Source organism: Sarcophilus harrisii, chromosome 1 (assembly GCF_902635505.1).
Source record: "Sarcophilus harrisii chromosome 1, mSarHar1.11, whole genome shotgun sequence".
Taxonomy (NCBI): Eukaryota; Metazoa; Chordata; class Mammalia; order Dasyuromorphia; family Dasyuridae; genus Sarcophilus; species Sarcophilus harrisii.
This window is the reverse complement of record NC_045426.1, coordinates 144,870,572-144,895,257: the sequence shown is the minus strand read 5'-3', so window position 1 is coordinate 144,895,257 and position 24,686 is coordinate 144,870,572. Positions and strand designations below refer to the sequence as shown.

The window sequence follows — 24,686 nt, the reverse complement described above, 5'->3', positions numbered from 1 at the left end:
CCCAGTCACTCATTTCATAATCTCAACATTATCCCAATGTTTCACTTTTCCTAATCCCACATATTCATCAATTGCCCAATCTTAGCATTTCTACTCCTCACAACACCATACAACCCCTTCTCTTTCCTCCCAAGGCCATCACCATAATTCAAGTCCTCCTCACTCCTTATTGATCATTGCAATGGCCTCTTAATTATTTTCCTGCCTCAAGTCTTTGCCTACTGAAAATCGAAAATTTTTACACTGTAGTTCATGACCCCACCTGGAGTCTCATAACTGAATTGGGGATTGCAAAATTATGATTTATTATCAGCAAATGTTTTATTTGTATACCTATTTTAGACACCTATATGCCCTGGTTTTCATAAAAATTTCTTGGGAAAAAGTAGTCTTGAGTTGAAAAAGTTTAAGAAACCCTGCTCTAAACTGTCTTCCATACAGCTGCCAAAGTGATTTTCTTAAAGTATAAATTTGATTATGTCACCTCTCTCTTTAGTAAACTCTATGGGCTTTTTATTATGTCTAGAGTAACCAAAAAGTATTAAAGCTCTTTACAACTTAGTCTCTCCCTATCTTTCCTGTCTTCTTATGTTTTGCTCTCTTCCATTCACTCTGTGATTCACCCATATTGGCCTTCTTTCTATTCCTCATACACAATGCTCCATCTTTCCTTTTTGGGTCTTTGCGCTTCCTTCTGAGCTCTCCTGGCTCAGTCCTAACATCACTTTCTCGTAAGTCCTTTCCTTTTCTCCCCAGTACTCAGAGCCTAACTTCTGAAGGATGCAATATTTTTCATGTGTTTGCCTGAACTTATTTACATATGTGTATATGTGTGCATATATATACATATATGTAGTTCATGTGCACATGCAATTGAATAGCTATAGGTGGTAGTTATATATATATATATATATATATATATATATATATATATAATAAAATTTATACTGGGCATAAATATTGCCTCTCTTATTAGAATATGGGTTGCTTAAGAGTAAAGATTACCATGGTCCATGACACATGATGTCTTGATAAATGCTTGTCAGTTAATGGCTATTTATGCAGATAAGCAAACATGTGCTTATGAGTCAGTTATTCAAAATTATTTATATCAACTTCTTAAAAACAACCTATAAATAATAACTTTTTAAAATACCAAACTTAAAAAGCACATTGAAGGACCAGTTCTGATTCCACTGAGCCTCTTGGCCTCTGGTAGTTCAGTCACAGCTCCCTGAAAGCTAAAGATTTTGCACTTTTAGATGTCTGAATCACTTCAGAGTTTAAACCCAGGCCCAATTTAACCTCTTCTTCAGAATCAAGAAAAAGGGGGGAAAAAATGCTCCAATTTGATTCCAAGGTCGGGATGCACAAAACAACCTAGTAAAAAAAAAAAAAAAAAAAAAACAATTTAAGAGAATTAGGGCTTAAGGTAACATTCATCCAAAAGTCTCTCTGAAACCTGACAGTTTCAGAGATTTACTAGTGGTGTGACTCAGGGCTAGTCACTTTTCTACTCTTTTCTACCATTAGGAAAAGTTGATCTGAAAGCCAGAGATAAATCTGTATTCGAGTTTGCTTCTGACACACACTCTGGACAAGAGGTCATCTCTCTGTGCTCCAGGCAATTCCCAAAGATTATGAATTGCAGAAAAGCCAGATTACACTAATAGAGCTTCTCTCCAGGAACTTTCTGCCCTAAATTTCTACTCCTACTTCATTCTTGCTTTGCAATTCTTCTGTCTGGCATTGTTACTACATGGAGGTTCTCGGCTTAGTGTCCACAAAACCCAAAGGGGTCTCTTGATAAATAGATTTCAAGGGGTCCATGTACTCAGACAGAAAAAAAAATACATCTTTATTTTTGATTCATCTCTAAATGAACTTTAGCATTTCCTTCAATTATTTAAAAACAGGATTCTGAGAAAGGACCCACATACTTCCCTGACTGCCGATGTAAAGACAAAAAAAGATTAGGACTTTATGCTATAAAAGAACAGCAAGTTCTTCCCAAGCCTAGTTGTTTGCATTGCTCCAGATGTCTCCATTTATCTCAGAGTCTCTTCCTTTAACCAGAATTCTATGAAAATATGTATTTCAAAAGTTCTTGTTGGACCTACAGACTTCCTGCTTCGTGTCTTCCTAATCTCTTTGAAAACAAATACAAAGAAAACACAGATAACATATAGCAGAGCCTTAATCTCTGAGCTGGCCATTGTCAGCATGGAGACAGGCAGATAGATAGATCTTCTCCCTCACTAGCTCAGGCTACCCCTTAGCACATGTACATTTTGTTTCATTCAGGGACTTCTGGGAGCTCCAAAGCTTAGAAAGCAAAAGTCTCTCTATAGCAAGGAAACAGTCACTCTAAAGAAGCTATCTGACCCTGATCTAAGGCAAACATCAGAATGGAGCCCTGAATCTCCTACCAAACTATTTTTAAAAAACAAAGAAAGTTAACACTATAAGTAATGAAAAGACAGGAAAAGAGTATAGGAAAGAAGAGAAAAACTAAGAAAACAAGAGAAGAACAAGGAGAGAGAAGGGGGGACAAGCAAGAAATATGTGTACTTAGGAAAGAAAGGAAGTAGGCATTTGTTAGATACCTATTATATGTCAGAAAATGTATTAAGTACTTTACATATATTATCTCATTTTATCCTCACAACCTCCCTGGGAAATAGGTACTATTATTATCTTCTTTTACAGACAAGGAAATTGAGGCACAAAGGATTAAGTGACTTACCCAGAGTCTCACACAGCTAATAAGTATCTGACTGAATTTAAATGCTCATCTTCCCAATTCCAGACTCAGCACACTACCCACTGGCCATTTAGTTTTCTGTATATAGGGTGTTAGTATACTACTTCTCAATTGAAATAAAAATTGAATTCTTAATGGCTAAAATATGGTTACTATTAGAATCATTTCTCTTCTCCCCAGGCTAAGGAAGGAATATTTCTAAGTACCACCCCATTCCCTTCCATCTCAAATTTAAAAATACTAAATCTGTAACCCAGGGAAATTTCCTATATTCCCTTCTCCTACTTGATATCAGGATTGAGTTTGTAAATATTTCCTAGAAAAGAAACTATCTGCCTTTCTGACTTCTCATTTCCAGATATAGAAAGAAAGCTTCTGAAAGACAACTTTACTTTTATTCCCCTCCCTTAACTCTTCTGAACTTCTCCTAGGTCAGCCAAGGACCAAATAGAGCCTCAATCCTGTGCCGCCCTCCCGTCCCAAAGTTTCTATCCAGGCTCATGAGTAATCTCAACAATGGACAGAGTTAGGACCAATCATGCAGGTTCCCAGTACCTACAGTGGAATTCTGAATAGTCTCTTTCAGGGTATTTTCACAAATTTAAAGCTAAGTTGAATTATCTCCCTCTTCTACTGGGAGGAGAGAACATAGTGCTATACAGCAGTATTCAATAAATGTATCTCTTTCTCAGCATATTCCTCAGAAGATGTGAACTGCTAAATTATTCCTGGGAAGCAGGCAATCTAAAGATGCTTTTCCAACTATGTATACCCAGACTCTGAATGAGGAGAAAGAAAGAACCAGGTTCCCCAAAAGCAAAGTCCCTGAACTATCTTGTCTCTCATAGTTAACAAGGATGGGCAGCTAAGCTGCACAGGATATAGAGAACTGAGCTTGGAGTCAGGAAAACCAGATTTCAAATTCAACCTAAGATGTTTACTAGCTGTGTGACCCTGTTGCCTCAGTTTCCTCATTTGTAAAATGAACTGGAGTAAGAAATGGAAAACCACTTCAGTATCTTTGCCCAGAAAACATCAAAGGGGGCCAATAAGAGTCAGACACAAGTGAACTTACTCAACAACAACAAAACTAACAAGCATGAGACAGAAGGTCCAGCCTCCTCCTTGTGTCAGGTATTCTCTGCCCTGTAGGAGAAGGATAATGGCTGCTCTCTGTACTGGTTTCTGCTGCCATGGAAAGTAATGGATAGATCACTGGCCCTAAGAGTCAATAAAACCAGGATCCTTGCCTCAGAAACATCCTGGCTGTATGAGCCTGAGCAACTCATTTAAATTGTAGAAGCCTTAGAAAGCTCTTTAAAATTCTGATTGCTGATTTATGTTGGCTAAGGGCATTTTCTTACCAGAAATTTCCTATGTCAATGAAATTACACTTTCCATCTGATTCCCCTGCCTCCCCAAAAAAAACATCAAAAAAATCAACCAACTTCCAGGGAATAAGTGACCCCTAGATACATATAGGGAAAGGCACTGAAATGATGAAGAAAGAAAGACAGATGATATTGCATTGGACCTGAAATCAAGTAGATGTAAACTGAAAATGGACTCAGACACTTAGAAACCTTGTGATTTGGGGCAAATCACTTTCTTCCTCATTTTCATCCATTGGAAAATGAGGAAAATAAAATCACTTGTCTCTCAGCATAGTTGTGAAGACCAAGTAAAATAATAATTTTAAGTGCTTTGTAAATCTCAAAGCACTATGTAAATGTGAGTTATTATTATCGTCATTATCACTAGTCCTGATGGGATATTAACAATAGGTTTTAAAGTGAGAATAGTAGATGCAAAAAATAAATGAATATTTCTCATGGATTTCAGTTAAAGAAAAAATAGAAGCCTACTGCCTGAAAGCCAAAGGAAAGAATTGTTCTATAGCATGGGAAAAAGAAAAATCTAAATTTCCTGATTCTACCTTCTCTGAACCCACTATATATATATATATATATATATATATATATATATATATATATATAGTGGGTTGTTGTGGTTTAGTTGTGTCCAACTCTTTGTGACTCCATTTGGTTTTTTTTTTTTTTTGGAGGGGGGGAAGATACTAAAGCAGTTTACTATTTCCTTCTCCACCTCATTTTACAAATGAGCAAACTGAGGCAAATAGGGTTAAATGACTTGCCTAAGGTCATACAACTAATAAGTATCTGAAACCAGATTTGAATTCAGGAAAATGAGTCTTCCTGACTTCAGGCCTGGCAGTCTATCCACTACATCACCTAGCTTTCCATTCAAACACATTCCTTCTAACTAAGGGTCATCTACACTGTTACTCCCCCAACACAGTCAAAAATGAGAACACAGACAATAGTTACATTTCAGTCTTCTTCTGGATTTGGATCAGAAAATTCCTCAGAGGTGAGGAATTCCCTTGTTGTCACTGAATTTTTCAAATATGGATTCAATCCAGCTTCTTCCCAGGGTTGCTGCTCTGGCTCCAGAATTTCACTAGCATTTGGCTTCTGGAAAGTTTTATCCTTGGTTTCTTCATCCAGCCTTTCTGAAGATGGTTCTTGTGTTCCTTTGAGTGAAACTAAGGCTGAAGATAGAAGCCCTTGGAAAACCTGTCCTGAGGGACTGTAAAAATTATATGGGGAATTTACATACTTCTTCCCTTCCACACTCAAAATGCTTTCCTGCGTCTTCATCAGGTCTACTCCAGGAACCTCAGTTTTGTCCAGAAAGTTCTCAAAGTCTACCACTAATTTGTCGATCAAGTCCCCAGAGGAAAATAAGTATGGTTTTGGAATCCTTTCATCCAGTGTCTTGCCATGGAACTGGACCTCTCCGAGATGCAGCTTGGACTGTCAAAAGAAAGAGGAACATAAACCACCAACCACCACCATCAAAGGTCACTTGGATACCACATGGGAAGTTCTAAAATACTCTCACATAAAAAGATTCCCGATTCCTTTCTCATTCCACCCTCCCCCTACTCCCAACTATTCCTGATCCATTCTATTTATCCTTCTAGTGTAGCAAACATATAGGTATCATGTGGTGCATATATTATTCCATTAAGTTTGTCAAAAGTTATGTACTGTATATGTATAGGTTAATTCTTCTAGAAAGCCCAAAAATATTTTGGGAATTATCTTATCTTTACAAAATTCCTTGAGCCCTGTCTTATAGAACACCAAAGTTACTTATGGATCATAGGATCATGGATTTAACTTGGAAGGGCCCTTTTCATTATAGATGAGGAATCCAGGTGCAAAGAAACTAAGTGATTTGTATATATTTTCGCAGCTACTAAGTATAATAGCTAGCACTTGAACTTCTAAATCTAGCATATTTTGCACTGTCCAATGTTACTTAGCAAACAAGGGTTGGAAATTTGCCCACAGTCCAGATATCCTGACTGTCCATCCAGCCCTTTAACTATCAAACCATAATGCCTCTTTACTTGCATCATTTTTTAATCTAATTTTTTTGTTGTATCTTAAGTTCTGAACTGTCTCTTTCTCCCACCCCTCACTAGAGAAGGCCACCATTTGACACATATATTATATATATATATATATATATATATATACACACACATACACACATATAAAGTTATATTGTGCATGCTTCTATTGATCAGTTCTTTCTCTGGAGGTAGAGTTGACTATCTTCCTTCCTAGGTTTTTTGCAGTTCATTTGAGTATTTATAATACTCAGAATAACATAGTTGTTCACATTAAAAACTAAACTAAAAGGGAAATTTTGACACTTAAGAAGGGAGAAAGTGGCAATAGAGTCCAGCTTTCATAACAAAGAATATCTATGGAGATACCTCTCTATGGAGAGCCTAAGTCAGGCACTACTAAATTTGCTCTGAAGCAAGCAGCAAAAAATATTCCTCTAAAAATAGCTTCTTAAAGATAAATTCAGTGGAAGGCAGCCCTCAGAGAGCAGAGGGGATGACACAAGGCCCCAAAACCTCTGGATCATTCCAAGGCATTCCTGGGGAGGCCACTACTGGCAAAGGGGGAAAAAACCCAGGATTTTCCCTTAGAAATTTTCTAGAGGAAAGGTCACTGAGGAGAGGAAGCACACTTAGTGGTTTCCTAAATTTAATTATTCTTCCTAATGAAGTACAAAGGTTACATGCTTCTGCTATACTAGAAGAGCTATCAGTATCTTGTGTTTGTTTTGGCAAGAAAGTAACAATAAATTTTTTAAATTTCTTAATAATAATCTAGAGACAGAGTTTTCTGCATAGTATTCAGTTAAGCAGAGAGTTCCATTGGTACTTAATTGAGATTTCACTGGAATCCCACTCAACAAGAAAAAAACAATTCCAGCCAGCAAGATGGTAATAGTAAATAGAACACCAAATTTGAAATCAAGAAGATGGGAGTTCAACTCTGTTTCAAATGGTTTTTAGTATGACCTGGGAAAGTCGCTTAACCTCTTAGCCTCTATTTCCTCATCTATAAAATAATAATTCTTACCTCAAAAGTTTTTTTTAAGGATCAAATGAAATAATACACACTTAGCTTATTGTTCTGTTATAAATGATTCTTTGTGACCCCATTTGGGGTTTTCTTGGCAAAGACACAGGAGTGGTTGGCCATTTCCTTCTCCAGCTCATTTTACAGATGAGGAAACTGAGGCAAACAATTTGAAATGCCTTGTGCGATGTCATGCAACTAATAAGTGTCTGAGGCTGGATTTGAACTTCGGAAGATGAGTATTCCTGACTAAGCTGGGAACTCTATACATTAGGGCACCAACTAGCTGCCCCAGCAAACCTTAAAGGAATATGCAAACCTTAGCTATTGTTGCTCTAGAATCTTAAAACTAGGAAGGTCATTCATTCCAATCAGGAATTCCATGTACAATATCCCCACCCAGAGGTCATCCAACCTCTGCTTTAAAACAATAGTGTGACCAAATGGGAATAACAGGGAACCTGTATTCAAATCCAATATGTGATGTTGAGCAAGTGACTCTGAGCTTTAACTGTCTCATCTGCACAATGAGGAAGTAGACCAGATGTTCTTTTTGGGGGGTTTCCCTCATTTTTACTCCTTGAGAAGACGTAAACCCCAATAACAGGCTACCCACAACCCCCAAGGAAGCCTGTGTCTTTGATAAGCAACTCTGATTATTTGGGTTTGGTTTGGTTTTGGTTTTTTTTTTTTTTTTTATTTTGAACTCTCCATCTGCCTTTCCATAACTTTCAACCCAACAATCCTAATTCTGCCCTCTGGTGTCACATGGGCCAGGAGTCATAGATTCAAAGAACTAGAGGGAAGGTCATTCAGTCCAACCTTCAATAGGACAGCAATCCCTGTAAAATACTCTGTAACAAATGGTCATCCAGCCTCTAATCCTGCTTTCACATAACAATTCTTTTAAACACATCAGAAGCTATTGTTGCTTTGAACAGAAAGGTAATTTAGAGATTACCTAATCCAACCCTATCTTTCTTATATATAAGAAAACCCAGGAAGAAGACCAAAGTGGCTCCCCCAGTTTCACACAGATCACAGTCACAAAACTAGATTAGTCTCCATGCTATCTCTATTATATCTCTCAACGCTCCATTCTCACCCCCTCACTCCCAATCTAAGACTTGTCTTCTTGAGACAATACGCTCTAAATTCCTCCAGTCTATCTTCTGTGGTCATTTGCATGCTCCGTTCCCTTTGAAGTCTATGTATTTACCCAGTGTTTACAGAGTTTTCACTCTTCTCACGGTTGTTTGCTATGTTAGCATTCTTTCTTTCTTTAACTAGGAAATCAAGACAAAATTTCCCAAACCACCAAGTTTATGCCCAGATATACATTAATGCTCAGCAAATGTTGATACATTCCTTCTTCCTTCTAAACTGTGATGTCTATGAAAATTTGATTCTACCTGATTTCTCCCAAGTATGTTCCCACTTTGATCCTTGTTATATAAAGTCTGGGCAGATCTCCGCTCCCTGCCCCAACCTGCCTTACTCAGCTTCTCCTTCTCTGAAACCCAGACTGCTGGAATGATTTTTAGCAATAAACATTCGACCTACTTTGAAATTGTCATCATGCCACAGGACTACATTGCTCTTTGCAGGATTGGGGATTTCTGGACAGACTAGACGTTTCAATCTGCCATTAAGAAAAAAAACTTGGTCAGGTTTTGCATTTTCCCCCTTGCCATGCCAAATTACAGGTATAAGTCTTGCATTGAGTCTGGATCAAAAGGCATAAACATTTTTATTATTCAATCCTGTATTGCTTTCCCTAACAGCAATATTTTAGTATGTGAATTTCCCCACAACTCTATCAGCAGTAAATTTTATCTCCTTTTCTATCTTTGTCAATGTTATGTTTACAAGGTATCTTCACAGGTGTTTTATTTTTCATTTATCTGATAAGTGAAAAATTTGAATACTTTTTAGAGTAACTGTTGATGGTTTCTTCTTGTAAGAACTGCCTGTTTCAGTAGTTCCTATAAATGTCTCAATTCGTGAAATTATAAATACTAGATTTTTATCAGAAATATTTAAAGCAAAGATAGTCTCATCCAATCTGTATTTTTATCTTCTTATTCTGGATACATTGTTTTTTCTTCACAAGTTTTTTTTTTCTTTTTTATTGATTTTTTTTTTATTTTCAAAACATATGCAAGGATAATTTTTCAACATTGATCCTTGAAAAACCTTGTGTTCCAGTTTTTCCCTCTCCACACTCTCTCCTAGATGGCATGTAACCCAATATATGTTAAACATGGTAAAAATATATGTCAAATCCAATATAGGCATACATATTTATACAATTATCTTGCTGCACAAGAAAAATCAGATCAAAAAGTTAAAAGAGAGAGAGAGAAAGAAAATAGAATTCAAACAAACCACAACAGAAAGTGAAAATGCTATGTTTTCATAAATTTTAAAAAATAATTTACATAATCATCACCATTTATTTTGTCCTTAATAATTTCCTCTTTGTTATAGCTTGATTTTCTTCTTTCCACAATTATGAAAGATTCATTTTTTTTACTATCTTCTTTTATTTTGTAATCATGTGCTTTCCTATTATTAATTCATTTGGAATTTGTGGTTTTAACATACTAATATACTGCTGGTAGGACTGATTGACATATTTAGTATGCTGACTAAAACACAATTTTCAACTAATTATATCTAGTTTCCCTAGAAAATTCTTGATCTACAAATAGAGTCCATGGATATCACTGATTATCCAAAGCAAAAAGCAATATCCCTTCTGGAGACAGGAAAACATGAGAAATAGAATAATTAGAAATTTATTGAGTTTATTTAATAATTAACCTACTCAACCAGAACAGGCAGGATACTTGTGATAATTAAAGAGAAGGAAACTTTCATTCAATAGTATGTCATAATTTATTGTATGGAGTTGGTACTATATGGATCCAGCTAACCAGAAGTGGGACTTCCAAGCAAGCCAGTTAGAACAGATATATTTAAGGTGATTTGAGGAAAATCAAAGCAAATAACCCTTCTAATGTGCATTACACATTAACTCTATAATCTATGAATACTTTCATATGAATGAGTTTTCAAGTCTCAAACTGGACTTTTCACTAACCTTCCTTACTCATGCTTGACAACATCTCACTCTTTTTTGCCTTCATTCCCTACTTTAATTCACATCGGTACTTTAGGGAAATGGGTCAATGTTTCAATGATCCCTTCATGCTATGATATACTCATACTTCTAGGGCACCTCTGGCCTTTTCTGCATCAGCCCAGGCTTCCTTGACCCTTAGTAAGAGCTATATTAGACAACAGAACAGCTTTGAAATTAATATATCAAATTTGTTATGTACTTTAAAAAAAACAAGCTGTATATACTAAAATTTTGCCATTTAACATGTAACCTTCTTTTTCTTTTTCATCATATATAGAAATTTTGATGTTCTATTATATTAATATACTATAATTTGGCCATTTTCCCTTTGAACTTCCTTTTAGTTTTAGTTCTTTGTCACTACAAAAGAGCAGCTATAAATATTCTTGTACCCATTAATCATTTCTTACGTTTTTTTTATCTCTTTGGGGGAAAGGCCTAAGAATGGTATTTCTAGGTCAGAGGATATGTGTGTATAGTTTAGTAACTTTTAATGATGAAGCTTGTTACCTACCTCCTGAAAGAGAGCCAATGGACTCAAAATGAAGAATGAGACATTGATATTTGGATAGAGCCATTGTATGAATTCATTTGGTTTTACTATGCATATTTGTTTAAAAATTTGGTTTTGTTAAGCATATTGGGGCTTTTCAAGTGCAAAAATAGAAAAAAATAGAAGTTATTAAAGCACATTTTAAAAAAAAAGGCTTGTGTCTGAACTAATTTCCTCTTTTCTAATTAAACATTTGATGAAACTTTTTTTTTAAGCAAGGTAATTGGGGTTAAATGACTTGCTCAGGGTCACACAGCTAGTAAGTATTAAGTTTCCAAGGACAGATTTAAACTCAGGACTTCTTGATTTTAGGATCAGTACTCTATCCACTGCACTATCTAACTGCCCCCAGTGAAACTTTCTAATTAAAATAATGACAAATAATTTCCTTACACATGTCCTCTTCTCCATTTGCCAAACACACATAAATACTTACTTGGGTTTGTTGAGACTACAGACCATCAATAAGATACCAAGGGAAAAAAGACCACCTCCAGTGATAGCCCCCAAAAGCACAATCTTGATTATACCTAGAAGAAAAGGAGACCAATATTTTATTATATCCCCCATGAGGATTATTCCATTAAGGATAATCTGTTAGGTAAACTAACATAAAATGCTCAAAAAGTCATCAAACTGTGCATACCCTTTGACCCAGCAGTGTTTCTACTGGGCTTATATCCCAAAGAGAATTAAAAGAAGGGAAAGGGACCCACATGTGCAAAAATATCTGTGGCAGCTCTTTTTGTAGGGGCAAGAAACTGGAAACTGAATAGATGCCCATCAATTGGGGAATGATTGAATAATTTATGATACATGAATCTTATGGAATGTTATTATTGTATTAGAAATGACCAACAGGGTGATTTCAAAGAGGCCTGGAGAGACTTACACGAACTGACGCTGAGTGAAACAAGCAGAACCAGGAGATCACTGTACACGGCAACAAGAAGACTATAGGAAGATCAATTCTGATGGACGTGGCTCTCCTCAACTACCCAAAGAGAGGACTGTGGAAACTGAGTGTGGTTCACAACAACGCATTTTCACACTCTTTTTTATTTTGCTTCTTTTTTTTTTTTTTACAGGCTTGATTTGATGCTTCTTGTCCAGCACAATAATTGTATGCATTAGATTTAACATATATCTTTACCATGTTTAACGTTATATCAGACTACTTCCCAACTAGGGAAAGGCATGGGGGAAGGAAGGGAAAATCAGAACATAAGGTTTTGAAAGGGCTAATGTTGAAGAATTATCCACACATATGTTTTGAAAAATAAAAAGCTTTAATAAATTTTTTTAAAAAATAAACTAACATATGTTCCTTGTTAAACATCTTTCATAACATGTAACACTATCAATCAAGTCTATATGAATCACCCATGTCCCAACTCTTGGCCTAAGTTGAATTTGTTCTTAAATTTAATTTCATCTGGCATTCAAGATAAGCACCAAAAAAGGTTTCATTTTTGCCTATGGTTGAGCAAATACAAAATAATTGTAAAAGTTTTTAGCAAACAGATAAATAGGATGTTATTAAATATATCATGCTTTTTTTAAAGCCAGCTATAAATAATTGAAATCCAATTTTCACATCCAGCTCTCTTTTTCTGTTTATTCTTTTTTTTATGGAAATGATCATGTTTGGTGAAGTCTGTCAAGATCACAATTTTTTAAAAGCAAGCATAAGCAGCAATACAGGAATTCCCCAAATTGCCATAAGATGGAGCATGTTGTTCCACAAAAATAAGAAACCTTTTTTTTCCCTCATAAAAGCAGCTGCAACCCTCCTTATTTACAGAGTAGAAGATAAAACATTTTTCTCCAATGTAAATGAGAGTTGTGGTATTTCCAAGTTTGAGGCAATTACTGCCTCAAACTTTAAAACATGTTTAAGTAATAAAGTCCATTATCTGAGTAGTGGCATTTTCAAAGCCTAATGTTAATAAATGAATTAGAACTTTGTAAGAACATGGTAAACAATGATTTGCTTCTTTCTTCTCCTTTATCCTTTTTTCTCTTTTGGTTCTGCTTCATCATCAGCAAGAAGGTGTCAATAAAGTATATTTGTTCTGAATGATTATTTTTATTGAATAGAATTTTATACTTTCAGTTCTTATTTGTTGAACTAATAGACCATTCTATGTGGTTTTCTCAAAAAAATCAACAATAACTTAAATTAGATTTAATTCTCTGACTCAGATTGTTTGATACCAGGTATAATGGATTGGAGCTAGATAATCAGCATTTAAGGCTTGTCTCCACTACTTCCTTGCTTCAATTATAGGCAAATCACTTTCCCCTTTATAGGCTTCATTTATTTCATTTATAAAATGAGAGAGTCAACCTAGATGATCCCTAAGGGTCTTTGCAGTTCCTGATTCTATGATAGGCAAAAGATTCCTCATCTTTTCTCATCTTAGAATCAGTGTCTGTGAGAATAATTCTTATTTTCAAATGTTGTTGTTGAAATTGATGTTAAGAATGGCCACTCTTATCTTAAAGAAGGGAAAGGGACTGTATGTGCATGAATGTTTGAGGCAGCCCTTTTGTAGTGGTCAGAAACTGGAAACTGAATGGATGCCCATCAATTGGAGAATGGCTGAATAAATTGTGCTATTAGAATATTATGGAATATTATTGTTCTGTAAGAAATAACCAGCAGAATGATTTCAGAAAGGCCTGGAGAGACTTTCATGAACTGATGCTGAATAACAAGAGCAGGACCAGGAGGTCATTATATACTTTAACAACAATACTATATGATGATTAATTCTGATGGACGTGGCCATCCTCAACAATGAGATCAACCAAATCATTTCCAATACAGCAGTAATGAACTGAACCAGCTACACCCAGAGAAAGAACTCTGGGAGATGACTATGAACCACTACATAGAATTCCCAATCCCTCTGCCCTTGTCCACCTACATTTTTGATTTCCTTCACAGGCTAATTGTACATTATTTCAAAGTCCAATTCTTTTTGTACAGCAAAATAACTGTTTGGACATGTATACATATATTGTATTTAACATATACTTTAACATATTTAACATGTATTGGTCAACCTGCCATCTGGGGGAAAGAGTGGAGGAGAAGAAGGGGAAAAATTGGAACAAAAAGTTTTGCAATGGTCAATGCTGAAAAATTACCCATGCATATAACTTGTAAATAAAAAGCTATAATAAAAAAATTACATCTGAAAAAAAAAGAATGGCCACTCTTGCTCAATTTGATTTAGGGCATAAAAATAATTTACCCTTTGAGCCCAAGACACACCAGAACAGCTGTTAACTTTTAACTCAATTCTAAATTTTCCTAAATAATGATTCCCTTTGACAATTACTCACTAATGGATGTCTTGAAATTGAAACTTGTCCCATTCTTGCCTCCAGCCAAGGTATTTGCCATGATCTTAACAGTGTACTGTGTGTTGCTTTCCAGGGACTCCAGTTCATATTGCAAGATACTAGAATCGACTGTTATAGCTGTAAGAAAAAAATATGATGAATTTTTAAAAGAAAGGTTGGAGTAATTTAAAGTTCCATCTGGCACTCTTCCAGAGATCCTGTTAATGCAACATTTTGATGACTAAACCAAAAGCATGGACACTCTGGATTCTAAAAGAGATCACCCCATTCCTCTCAATGTGTTCCAACTTCCCAGATTTCCATTGCAGCCCTGGAGATTTTGGAATAAAGGAAGATTAAAGGCAAGAAAAGAGAATTCCTGATAAGAAAAGCAAGCAAGTCTATGAGTGGATTGAGTGTAGGCTAGAGTCTAAAAGACCTGAATTCAGACTTCCTCAGATTTTTAGTAGTTTCCTCATCTGTAAAAGAGGGTAATATAAATTGGGAAAATAACAGAACCCATTCCCAAGGTTGTTATGTGAACCAAATGAGATAATAATTTTAAAGCACTTATGACAAGACTGGCAAATAGTAAGCCCTATGTAAACATTTGTTATTATTATTAATAATAATATTGTAGTTCTATTTGTATCCAAAAAGCCAAGTGATCAATAGAAGTTGCAGACTTAGGCTTGAGGTAAAGGAAAAAAAATCCTGCTGTGTAAAAGTCACATGAATTGCCTCAAATACTGGGTTCCTCCTTACTGAAGGAAATGTTAGGAGATCAATTGTCAGAGATATATGGGTTAAACTAGATAGCTTGTTCTATAATATAATATATATAATACAATGTAATGTAATGTAATACAATGTAATGCAATGTAGTGTAATGTAATATAATATAATATAGTATAATATTATATAACATATGATTCCTCTCCCCACTTTACTCAGTTTCAAACTCAGTTCTGTAAGGAAAAGAAAAAGGAGGGGAAGTGTTCATGAGATCAAGTTGGTTTGGGGACTATTGAATTCAGTTCCATTCAACAAGTATTTATTTATTAGGTTAAATAAATATGTATTATTATTATTATATTCTATACAAAGCAGAATAAGCCAGAGGATAGTAAGTACTGGTGATACAAAAACAAACTTTTAAGTCCTGCACTCAAGGAGCTTATGTCATATTCCAAATTTGTTTCTAAATGAAACAAGTGACTTGAAGATACTTGGCCAAAGAAAAACCCCAAGTTTGCTCAAAAGAATAATTGAAAATTCTAGGTGTTCCCAGAGCAATTCCTGCCTCTTATGATCCAGTCAGTGTTCCGAGTCCAGGGCTTGCCCTTCTAGATTCATCTTCTCAGGAATTGAATTGGAACTAGAGGGAAAAATAAGAGTTTGGGCAAATAGTATTTGTTCTATTGCTATCTGTTGATGGCTATGAATTAATTGTTAGACAGAAGAGGCCCTGAGAAGAAAAGAATCATTCATCTAAAGCTGGCAGGAAATGTGGAGGTTTGGCAGAGAAAGAAACACACCCAGGAAAGTTAATTTCTTTGAGGTTACACAGGCATTAATCATTAGAATTGGAATCCAGATATTTTGACTTTTGACTCTAGAGTCAGAATTCTTTCCGTTACACCACACTGTTTCCAGGGAAATGTCTGTCAATTGAGTCAGGGAGGAACCTGAGAAAGGTACATGAGACTGCTTTGGGGAATGAAAATGTATCAACTATTATCCAATTGCTATTGAGGCAGTTATCAAAGTGACCTCCTACCACCCTTATTCATATAAGGAACTAAATGAATTACTAAGATCACAGTGTTATTGATTGTATCAGGGTTTCAGCAAAGGCTGGATAACCAAGGATAAAATTCAACTTCTCAATCCCTTTGTAAATCCCCTTGTGGTGTCTTGGATGATAGACCCAGTTGATGCTGGACCTAAGTTAGTGAAACCCTAAAATCTTAATCCCTCCTGGCCTCTAGGAGGGGCCCCCCCCTTGATCATAGGGAAAACTCCTAGATGGTAATCTCCATCTACAATTCAATTGGAGATCTTGGCCTGGGGTATACTCACCACCCTTTATTGAATTGGAAAAGTAGTCCCTCAAATTCATCTGGAGATCGCTCCCTAGCTTTTGGCCACAAAACCCCAACATAATGAAAGGATGAACCCCAAATCTTTGCTAATTCCTTTTGGAAGAGCCCCCCTGAATTGTTTCTCAGTATAAACCATCTTTGCTAAAAAAAAAAAAAAAAAAAAAAAAAAAAAAAAAAAACCTTTGCTAAAAATCCTTTCAGGATTTAGCCCACTGAGAAAGTTATTTTTCAGTGTAATAAACCCATTTTTTGCCACAAACCTCGAGGATTACAAATTCTTTCGCAACACTATGACAATGGCCAGGGGACCCCATTGCTGACTGGATATCTCTCACCTCATTTCTCACACCTCAATACAGTGATCCTTTGTATGGATGGGGAAGAGATCACTCACAGATGGGAATGAAATACACTTTTAAATCTCAATTAGATGACTGGGTTTTTTTCATGCAATTTAATCTATACAATTTTTTTTAACAAGCTGAGAGTCATAATGAATAGAAAGCTGGCCGGAGAGGAAGGAAGGACCAGTTTACAAGCTGGTTTTGTGAATCCAGACAATTTCCTAATACCATAAATTACGGAACAGTTGCTGATCTATATTGGTAGAAGGAGTTTCTTAACCAGGAATTCCCTATACCAATGAATTCACATGTCATATTCAAAACGCAAGCCTAACTAGATGTCAAGCTTTAAAATTCCTTTAAAGACTGTGAGTTCTTTATGCTTCTTCCCATTATACACACAAAGGTGAGGAGAAAATGATCACTATTCTGCTCCAAGTACCCAGGTATCACACCTGTCACCCAATTCAGCTTTAAATTCCTTTCATCAAAATACATCTTTCTCAAGTCTCTTCAAAGGCACCTAGGAATTTTATATTCTACCTTGGATTTTATTTAACCTTATATGTGTCAGATCTGGCCCATCTACTCTAACACAAGTTCCTTGAGGACAGGATAAGTGTCAGTCTCCATCTTTGTATTCTCTACAGTGCCTAGCACAGCACTGGGCACATAGTTCAATATTCCCTGAACTTAAATTAAAATAAATTAACTAAAGGAGGAAGTTTGTATGTCATCTAGAAAACAGACCTCCACTAAGAAAAATTTGCCCAAAAAAAAGAGTACAATATGATCATCTTAATTGATTTAGTCAAACTATTTGGTTGGAATAAAAAGTTTTTTTTCCCAGCTAAGCTATATGTACACTTACCAAATTCTGTTCCATGGTCAGATTTATAAAACACTGTATAGTTATAGATGAAGCCCCTTCTCTTGGTCTTGGGTATCTCTTCCCATTTTATTGTGGCTGTCTGGGTGCTGATATTTTGGGCCTTAGCCAGTGGACCTTCTGATGGAACTTTTAAAAAGACAGAAAGACAGACAATGAATATTCATTCGCCATTAGCCCCGGCTTTCTATCTATTGCATTTGCTGCCCCCAACCTCCAGGAAAAAGAAAAGCTTCTGATGAACACTCAACTCAGATGGATTAAAGCTGGGTGACAGTGGTGTTAGAGTTGTAGTCAGGGAGACTTGGTTCCATCATCAGGTTCATCATGTCTATTAGCTATGTAACCATGGGCAATTACTCATCTTCTTAACTACTACTACATCTCTATATTTGTATTTTTTTTTATTCCATACAATTTAACAGTTATGAGCATGCAGTATGACAACCTCTTTAGAAAGTTTTTATGGATCAAAATTATGTCTGGGCAATTGTGGACAATGTGTTAACTGTCCAGGGCTGAGAACTCCAAGAAATTTTGAGATATATGTTTTTAGTTTGATGATTTGTTATCTAACGGATTGTGCTAGATAGTAAGCTTCTGATCTAGCATTGTAGCCACTGAGTCACATCTTACTAGCTATGAGGTAAAAGTTGTGTTCCTTATGGAAAAATGTTCTGTAGTTTCTAGTGACAATGACTTCAGTACAAACTTCATTTCCAAAACAAATGTGTATGATTCATCCATCTTTCTGTTGTTTTTTCATCAATATTTTGCTGGCTGAGTTTGTGCATCTTGGGGAGTCTTTAGATTTTATCTTGGATCTTAGATTTTATTTTATTAGTTCCATCTGGAAGTAAACTACTGTTGATTACATCTGATAAATCCAGTGGTGTGCAAACTGTTACCATCCTTTATCTGTGCAGAGAAGATTTCTGATTGTTCCAAAAGTATTTCTGTAGGTTTGGGGGCCTGATAACATCTTGATCTATAATTTTGGATATTTGATTTATTAAGTGTTAAACTTTTATGGAGCAGCTAAGTGATATAATGGATAAAATGTCTGACCAGGTATCAGGAAAGGAGAAAGTGTATTTGTAATAGAAGGATTTGTCATATGTCCATTTATGAAGAATAATGAGTTTATGGCACATGATTCTAGCCAGTAGATGGTGTCTTTTTAGATATATGTAAATTACTGCTATTTATACTCTGTAATGATATTTATACAATTCTATCATTATTGTTGTTATAATAATAGTAATGATTATCATTACTATTATTATTATCTTATAGTTGATATAATTCAGATAGAAATGGTTTTAGCAGTTAGGTGGAACAATGGATAGAGAGTTAGGACTGGAGTCAGGAAGATTTTAGATAAAATCTGACCTTAGATACTTAATAACTCTGTGATCCTGGGCAAATCACTTACTGTCTGCCTCTGTTTTTTCATCTGTAAAATGGGAATAATAATAACACTCACTTCCCAGGGTTATTGAGAAAATCAAATGAATATGAGGAAGTATTTGTTAAGTGCTTAGCATAGTGCCTGGTACATAATAACTTTTTTCTAAATGCTTGTATCCTACTATTGTTATTTTAGATTCAGCAGATTATCATGCAAATGATTCCTTTGTTTGAAAAAATACACTTACAGCTGAATAAGAGTGTGGAAATATAGGCTCACTCAAAGCATCTTTGAGACCACACCAGTAGGAGATGATAAAATGGGGATGATAATGTTATACTTCATCCTAGTATCACATGAGTTACACAGACATAACACTGATAAGTAAGAATGGGCTCCTAATAAAAATATGACCTTTAGGTAATTTCTAGAAGCAATGACCTGGTCAATTTGTGCTTCCATAAACAGACCAAGACTCGGCCAATTTTGACATTTCTTTGTTGATGCATTGTCATTTGAATTCAGGTAGATGTCACCCATGGACCTTGGTCATTTCATTGGTTCCATCCAGAGATAAAAATAAGATTGATTACATTCAATAAATCCAGTGGCAGGTACTTAGTGTCAGCCTTTAAAATTATCAACACCATTATCATCATCAATCATTATCATGTCACTCTTTTTATCCTGTTCAATGGAGTACAGATAAAATTATCTGGAGCCAAGTTATTATCTTGCTATTATTATTTTATAGGTTTATTTGTATATGGATAATTATGCAGATGGATATCTTTATAATTAAGTAAAAGTTGGGGGGTGTAAACTCATCTTCTGTAGTTCATTGACACCCCTGGAGCAGATGGGATGATAGAAATGATATACTTCTTGAGCCCATTCAATTCTGATTTCTTCTTTTTGAGTCCTTATATTTTGATAACTTCTCATTCCATGGCATTTGGATATTGACTTTTTAATATAGCTACAATTTATTTTTAAATATATTGTTCTGTACACTCATGAATATAATTTCTTAAATGGACATTTTTTATTTTATATTTTAAATCTTCCCTGATGTTCTGCTGAACACGTGATGTTTTGTTTTGTTTATTTGCCTTTTCTGTCTTTTTTCTATTCTGTTTTTTCTTACTTTTTAAAATAAAATTGTGAGGGTTTTTTTTTGTTTTGTCTTAATTAAAGCTTTTTATTTTCAAAATATATACATGGATACTTTTCAACATCTATCCTTACAAAACCTTGTGTTCTAATTTTTTTCTCTCTTTTCCCCCTATTCCCTTCTCCTAGATGGCAGATGAGCCGGCAGGTGAGCATATGTTAAACATATGCAATTCTTCTACACATATTAAATAAAATTTTAAAACCTTTTCAAAGATTGTTCTTAAATTTATATAAATCAGTGTTATATTTGGATAGATATGTATACAGTTTTGCCTTTAATAATTCTCTGATTCCAAAACAACTGAATTTTTAAAATTTAACTTTAAAAAAAAAGTTTCAATCATGCTACTTCCTGACTCAAAAAGTTTCAAGGGCTTATATTTAGCTACTAAAATTCAAGTCCAATCTGATATTCGAGACCTTTCATAATGTGGCCCCAAACAACCTACTCCTCCCCTACAAATGTGCTTAGTCAAACTAAACTATTCACAGCTTCACAACAATGCCCTTTGTTTTCTTACCTTTCTGCCTCACTCTATTTCTTCTATCTCTAAGAGCATCTCTTCTGTCAAAATACATACCCATATTGTTTCTCTTATCTCTAGTCTATCCTTTACACAAAGGCCAAATTAACTATCCTAAAGTACTGGCATCAATTGTTCAATCTGTTGTGTCACAGTTCCCTAAATTGCCCTGCCTCAGTTTCCCCAATTGTTCTGCCTCAGTTTCCCTGGTCGCAACTTCCCTTTTCTGCTCATTAGAACTGAGATAATTAGGGCTGTGGAGATCTGGCATTCCAAAAGATAAAAATCCAGATGTACTTTTTCAGATACTTAATTGGTATCCCCTAAGTCAAGAATTCCTAGCTCTAGTTGGACACCTCCTTAACTCTCAATTTGTTAGAATTTATGGTCTTACCCCCAACCTGTCAGAACTGGATTGATGGTCCCTGCCTGGAGATTCCCACTCACCAGATTTTAGACTCCATCCCCCTTTGTCCACCCGAGTTTAGAGTAATATATATATGTCATTGAGAACTCACATTCGCTGCTGGTTGGAGATGATAATCTCATTCAGCCCTGGAACCAAACCATGGATCCATTTGGTCCCAGTAAGTCTCTCCCTTTCAAATAAAATATTAAAAACTCTCTAATCTCTATCTTGCCTCAGTTTCTCTGGCATTACAAATCCAGGCTCATAGTGTGGAAGGTTGGACAACAAAGAAGATGATGAATGAGCTATGGAAGAGTGTCATCCTTGTCCCATTATTGAAAGCACTTCAGATGCACATTGACCCCTACAAATGCAAGAGATGCTATATTGTTCATACATACTCCCTTCTTTGAAATAAGCTTGGATGGAATATGGAACACCAACTTCAATCCCCACCATGGGATACACTGAGATGTTATAACACTGGAATGGCACAAAGTTTTCTGTAAAGAGAAAAACACAAATGTAAGCCCTCAAATGGCTGAAAAGAGAGATTCCTTTACCAGGAGTCAAGAGACAGAGGAGTTATGTTACTGACCGGCTGATTTTGTGCAAATCACTTAAAAGTTGATTGGCTTTCATTTTCCTCTCCTGCTAAGGAGATTGAACTTGATCAATTTTGAAGATAGTAATATTAATATTAATAATGATTAATTATATGGAATTATATTATTATGTAATGCATATTATATTGATTATATTTATATATTGTTATTACAGTATTTATATAGTGCTATATTTATATATAGGTTTACAGAGCACTTTATAGATATTATCTTATTTTACCTTCATACAAATTCTGGAAGGTAGTTGCTATTATTTGCAGTTGAAGAAATTAAGGCAGAGTTTAAGTGACTTACTTAAGATTATTCAGGTAGTAAAAGTCTTTGAGGCAGGGTTTGAACTCAAATCAGCATGATTCCAGATCCAACAAACCACATTTCTTGGATGCCTAGGATGGTGGATCTTCAGATTGACCCTGAAGCATCTATTGCTTGGTTATTGTCAGTCATTTCATTAGTTGTACTCCCAATAAATAGTGAAGGTTTTATATAAGACTCCACTTATTACTTTTGTTCATTTGACTATTAGTTTTTGTTCACGTATACTATATTTGTTAGGAGAGGAAACATGGTCTAGCGGAGGGAGAAACAGCCTCGGTGTATATTTGGCATAGGACCATGGACAGATCACAACCTCTCAATGAGGAAGCCAGGTTACTCTCTCAGATTATAAATAACAGAAAAAAAATGGTTACCTATATGGGAACCATCTAGAGTTCCTTATGTTCATTAAATCACAGGTCTAGTCCCTATAGTTTATTACACATGAATGCAGGTACACTAATGCTACATATCTATGTATATACCTGTACACACACACACACACACACACACACACACACACACACGCATTTACCTCTTGACAGATTATTTGCTGTAACGATGAGCTCTGTATTTTCCAGCCCTTTCTGCAAGTGTTCTGCCCATTGCTGATTTTCTGATAAATTGTTTCACTAAGGGAAATGAGCAAAACCTTGTACTTCTGGCAAAAAGGTTTCTTATTTCTTCACTAATTAATAATGTTCTCCGGTTAAGAAGAGAGAACTAAAACTTCTCAGGACCAAAAAAAACCTAGGCAGAACAAGAACAACCCACTTCAATGTGGATTTGGTTTGGGGGTCTCCGTTTATTCACCTGTAAAATGAGAGGGGGGCTTTCAAAGTAGAAAATTTCTAAGCTTCTTCAGGTCCCATACAGTTCTAACATAGCTTTTACACACTGACAACTAATCCTTTGATTGACAGCATAACAGCCATGGAACAGGTTGATGAGCTCCTGTATTCTTCCTTCCTCCTAGATAAGATCAATGATTTTGAAAGCTTTAGCTGGACAATTAGATTGAATGTACGTGTCTGATGAGTGCCAGATTGGCAGCACTGTTCCTAACAAATATTGCCCTGAAAGTTGGAGGCTCTACCCTCCCCTTGTGCACCTAATGGCACTGTGGGTAAAGGAAGGAGTGCATTTCTAGAAGTTAAGGTCCTTATTTTAGCCTGAGCAACCATTCTCTAACTTACCCCACCCCACATCTGAATATCTAATTGGATATATTTATATCTGAATAAAATGAAATTCAAGACTTTTAATTGTTTGTGATTCCTTATTACCTTCTGAATTAGGTTCAGACTACTCTACCAAGGCATTCAAGACTTTTTATAACTCAAGACAGTTAGCTTTTCCAACCTTATTTCTAGTTCCCTTTTGTGCACTCTTGCACTCCTTCCTCTGACTCCCACCTCCAAGCTGCTTGCTTTTCTTTGTCCTACAACAAGCTCTGTGTTCTCAGAACTCCATTGCTTTGCTCAACCTGTTTGTCATGTCTGGAATGCCCTCAGTGTCTATACCTGTTGAATTTCACTCATTCCTTATAGTGGAATTTAAGATTATCACCTTTTTCAAAAGGCTTTGAAGCACCATGTTTTGAAATGCTTTATTGTCTCCTTGCCTAGGGCCCAGTTAGTTTTCTTGAGACCCTTCAGATGGGCTTTGGTCTCAGTGAGGGGAGCAGGAGGACAGGCCAGCCACCACAAGGCTGATGAAGATGGAATCTCTCTCTCCTTGGCTCAGAGAGCTTGAGCTCCCACCTGCCATCCTCTGTCTTCTCTGGCTCTGACTCTGGCTGAGTTTGTCCCAGCTTTATATGCTCTATTTTAATTACATCATCATAGGTGTGAATCTTATAGAACTATATTAAGTACTAAGTTCATGTACTGAACTAGAGAACTATTAAGCACCATGCTAACTAAACTAGATAATCACTGAGTTAGCACCTTGTAAGAATCCTTGTTTTAAGTGCAAGAGTTCTGGCCCATAACATCTCCCACTTTTTTTGTTTTAGAACAAAGATGGTCACACCTTCCCTGACTTCTCAAGGAGGTGAGAACCCTAAAAAAGAGGTGATCACACCCTCCCTGACTTCTTAGGAAGGGAGATGAAAATACCAAAAGAAATGGGGAATCAAACCAGATTAGAGGGTTTCTGAAGGGTCTCACTTGAAACATGTATACATAAATCCATCAACATGAGAGGTATTACATAACAAATAACATGAATCAACATGAGGAATTATACATGTCCATAAGTCCTAGAAATAGTCCAAAACCAATCTATTGTCTATTATTTCAAATGTCAGGGAATCCAATGATTCCTGCTAGTTTTGCAGTCCTGCAATAGTCTCAGATATTCACTAGCTATATGATCATGGGCTAGCCACTTAATCTCTATTTGCCTCAGCTTTCCTGAACTATAAAATGGGGATGATAATAGCAACTATTAAAAGGAATTGCTGTAAGGATAAAATGAGGTAATATTTGTAAAATGCTTAGCACAGTGCCTTGCACATAGCAGGTGCTTAATATTATTCCTTATTCTCTATGTTTTTTCCCCATTTCTGGCATAGAGAAGGAGAAATAAA

At 35.7% G+C, this 24,686-nt stretch overlaps 1 protein-coding gene across 5 annotated transcripts in view; it reads right to left on the bottom strand.

The window, feature by feature from the left end:
• Positions 1-406: 406 nt before the first annotated feature.
• The window catches only part of IL31RA (interleukin 31 receptor A), a 68,429-nt gene continuing 44,149 nt past the window's right edge, over positions 407-24,686 (bottom strand). For 4 of the 5 annotated variants that reach the window (XM_031965182.1, XM_031965175.1, XM_031965197.1 and 1 more), the window contains 7 exons: positions 21,551-21,652; positions 17,612-17,758; positions 14,292-14,429; positions 11,374-11,467; positions 8,800-8,878; positions 5,113-5,601; positions 407-1,380 (listed from right to left, as the gene is read on the bottom strand). In XM_031965182.1, coding sequence (XP_031821042.1) covers positions 5,116-5,601; positions 8,800-8,878; positions 11,374-11,467; positions 14,292-14,429; positions 17,612-17,758; positions 21,551-21,652 — 1,046 coding nt within the window. In that variant the 3' untranslated portion in view covers positions 407-1,380; positions 5,113-5,115. Of the gene's footprint in view, positions 1,381-4,969; positions 5,602-8,799; positions 8,879-11,373; positions 11,468-14,291; positions 14,430-17,611; positions 17,759-21,550; positions 21,653-24,686 lie in introns of those variants that run through there. The other variant, XM_023495753.2, reaches the window with a different exon arrangement.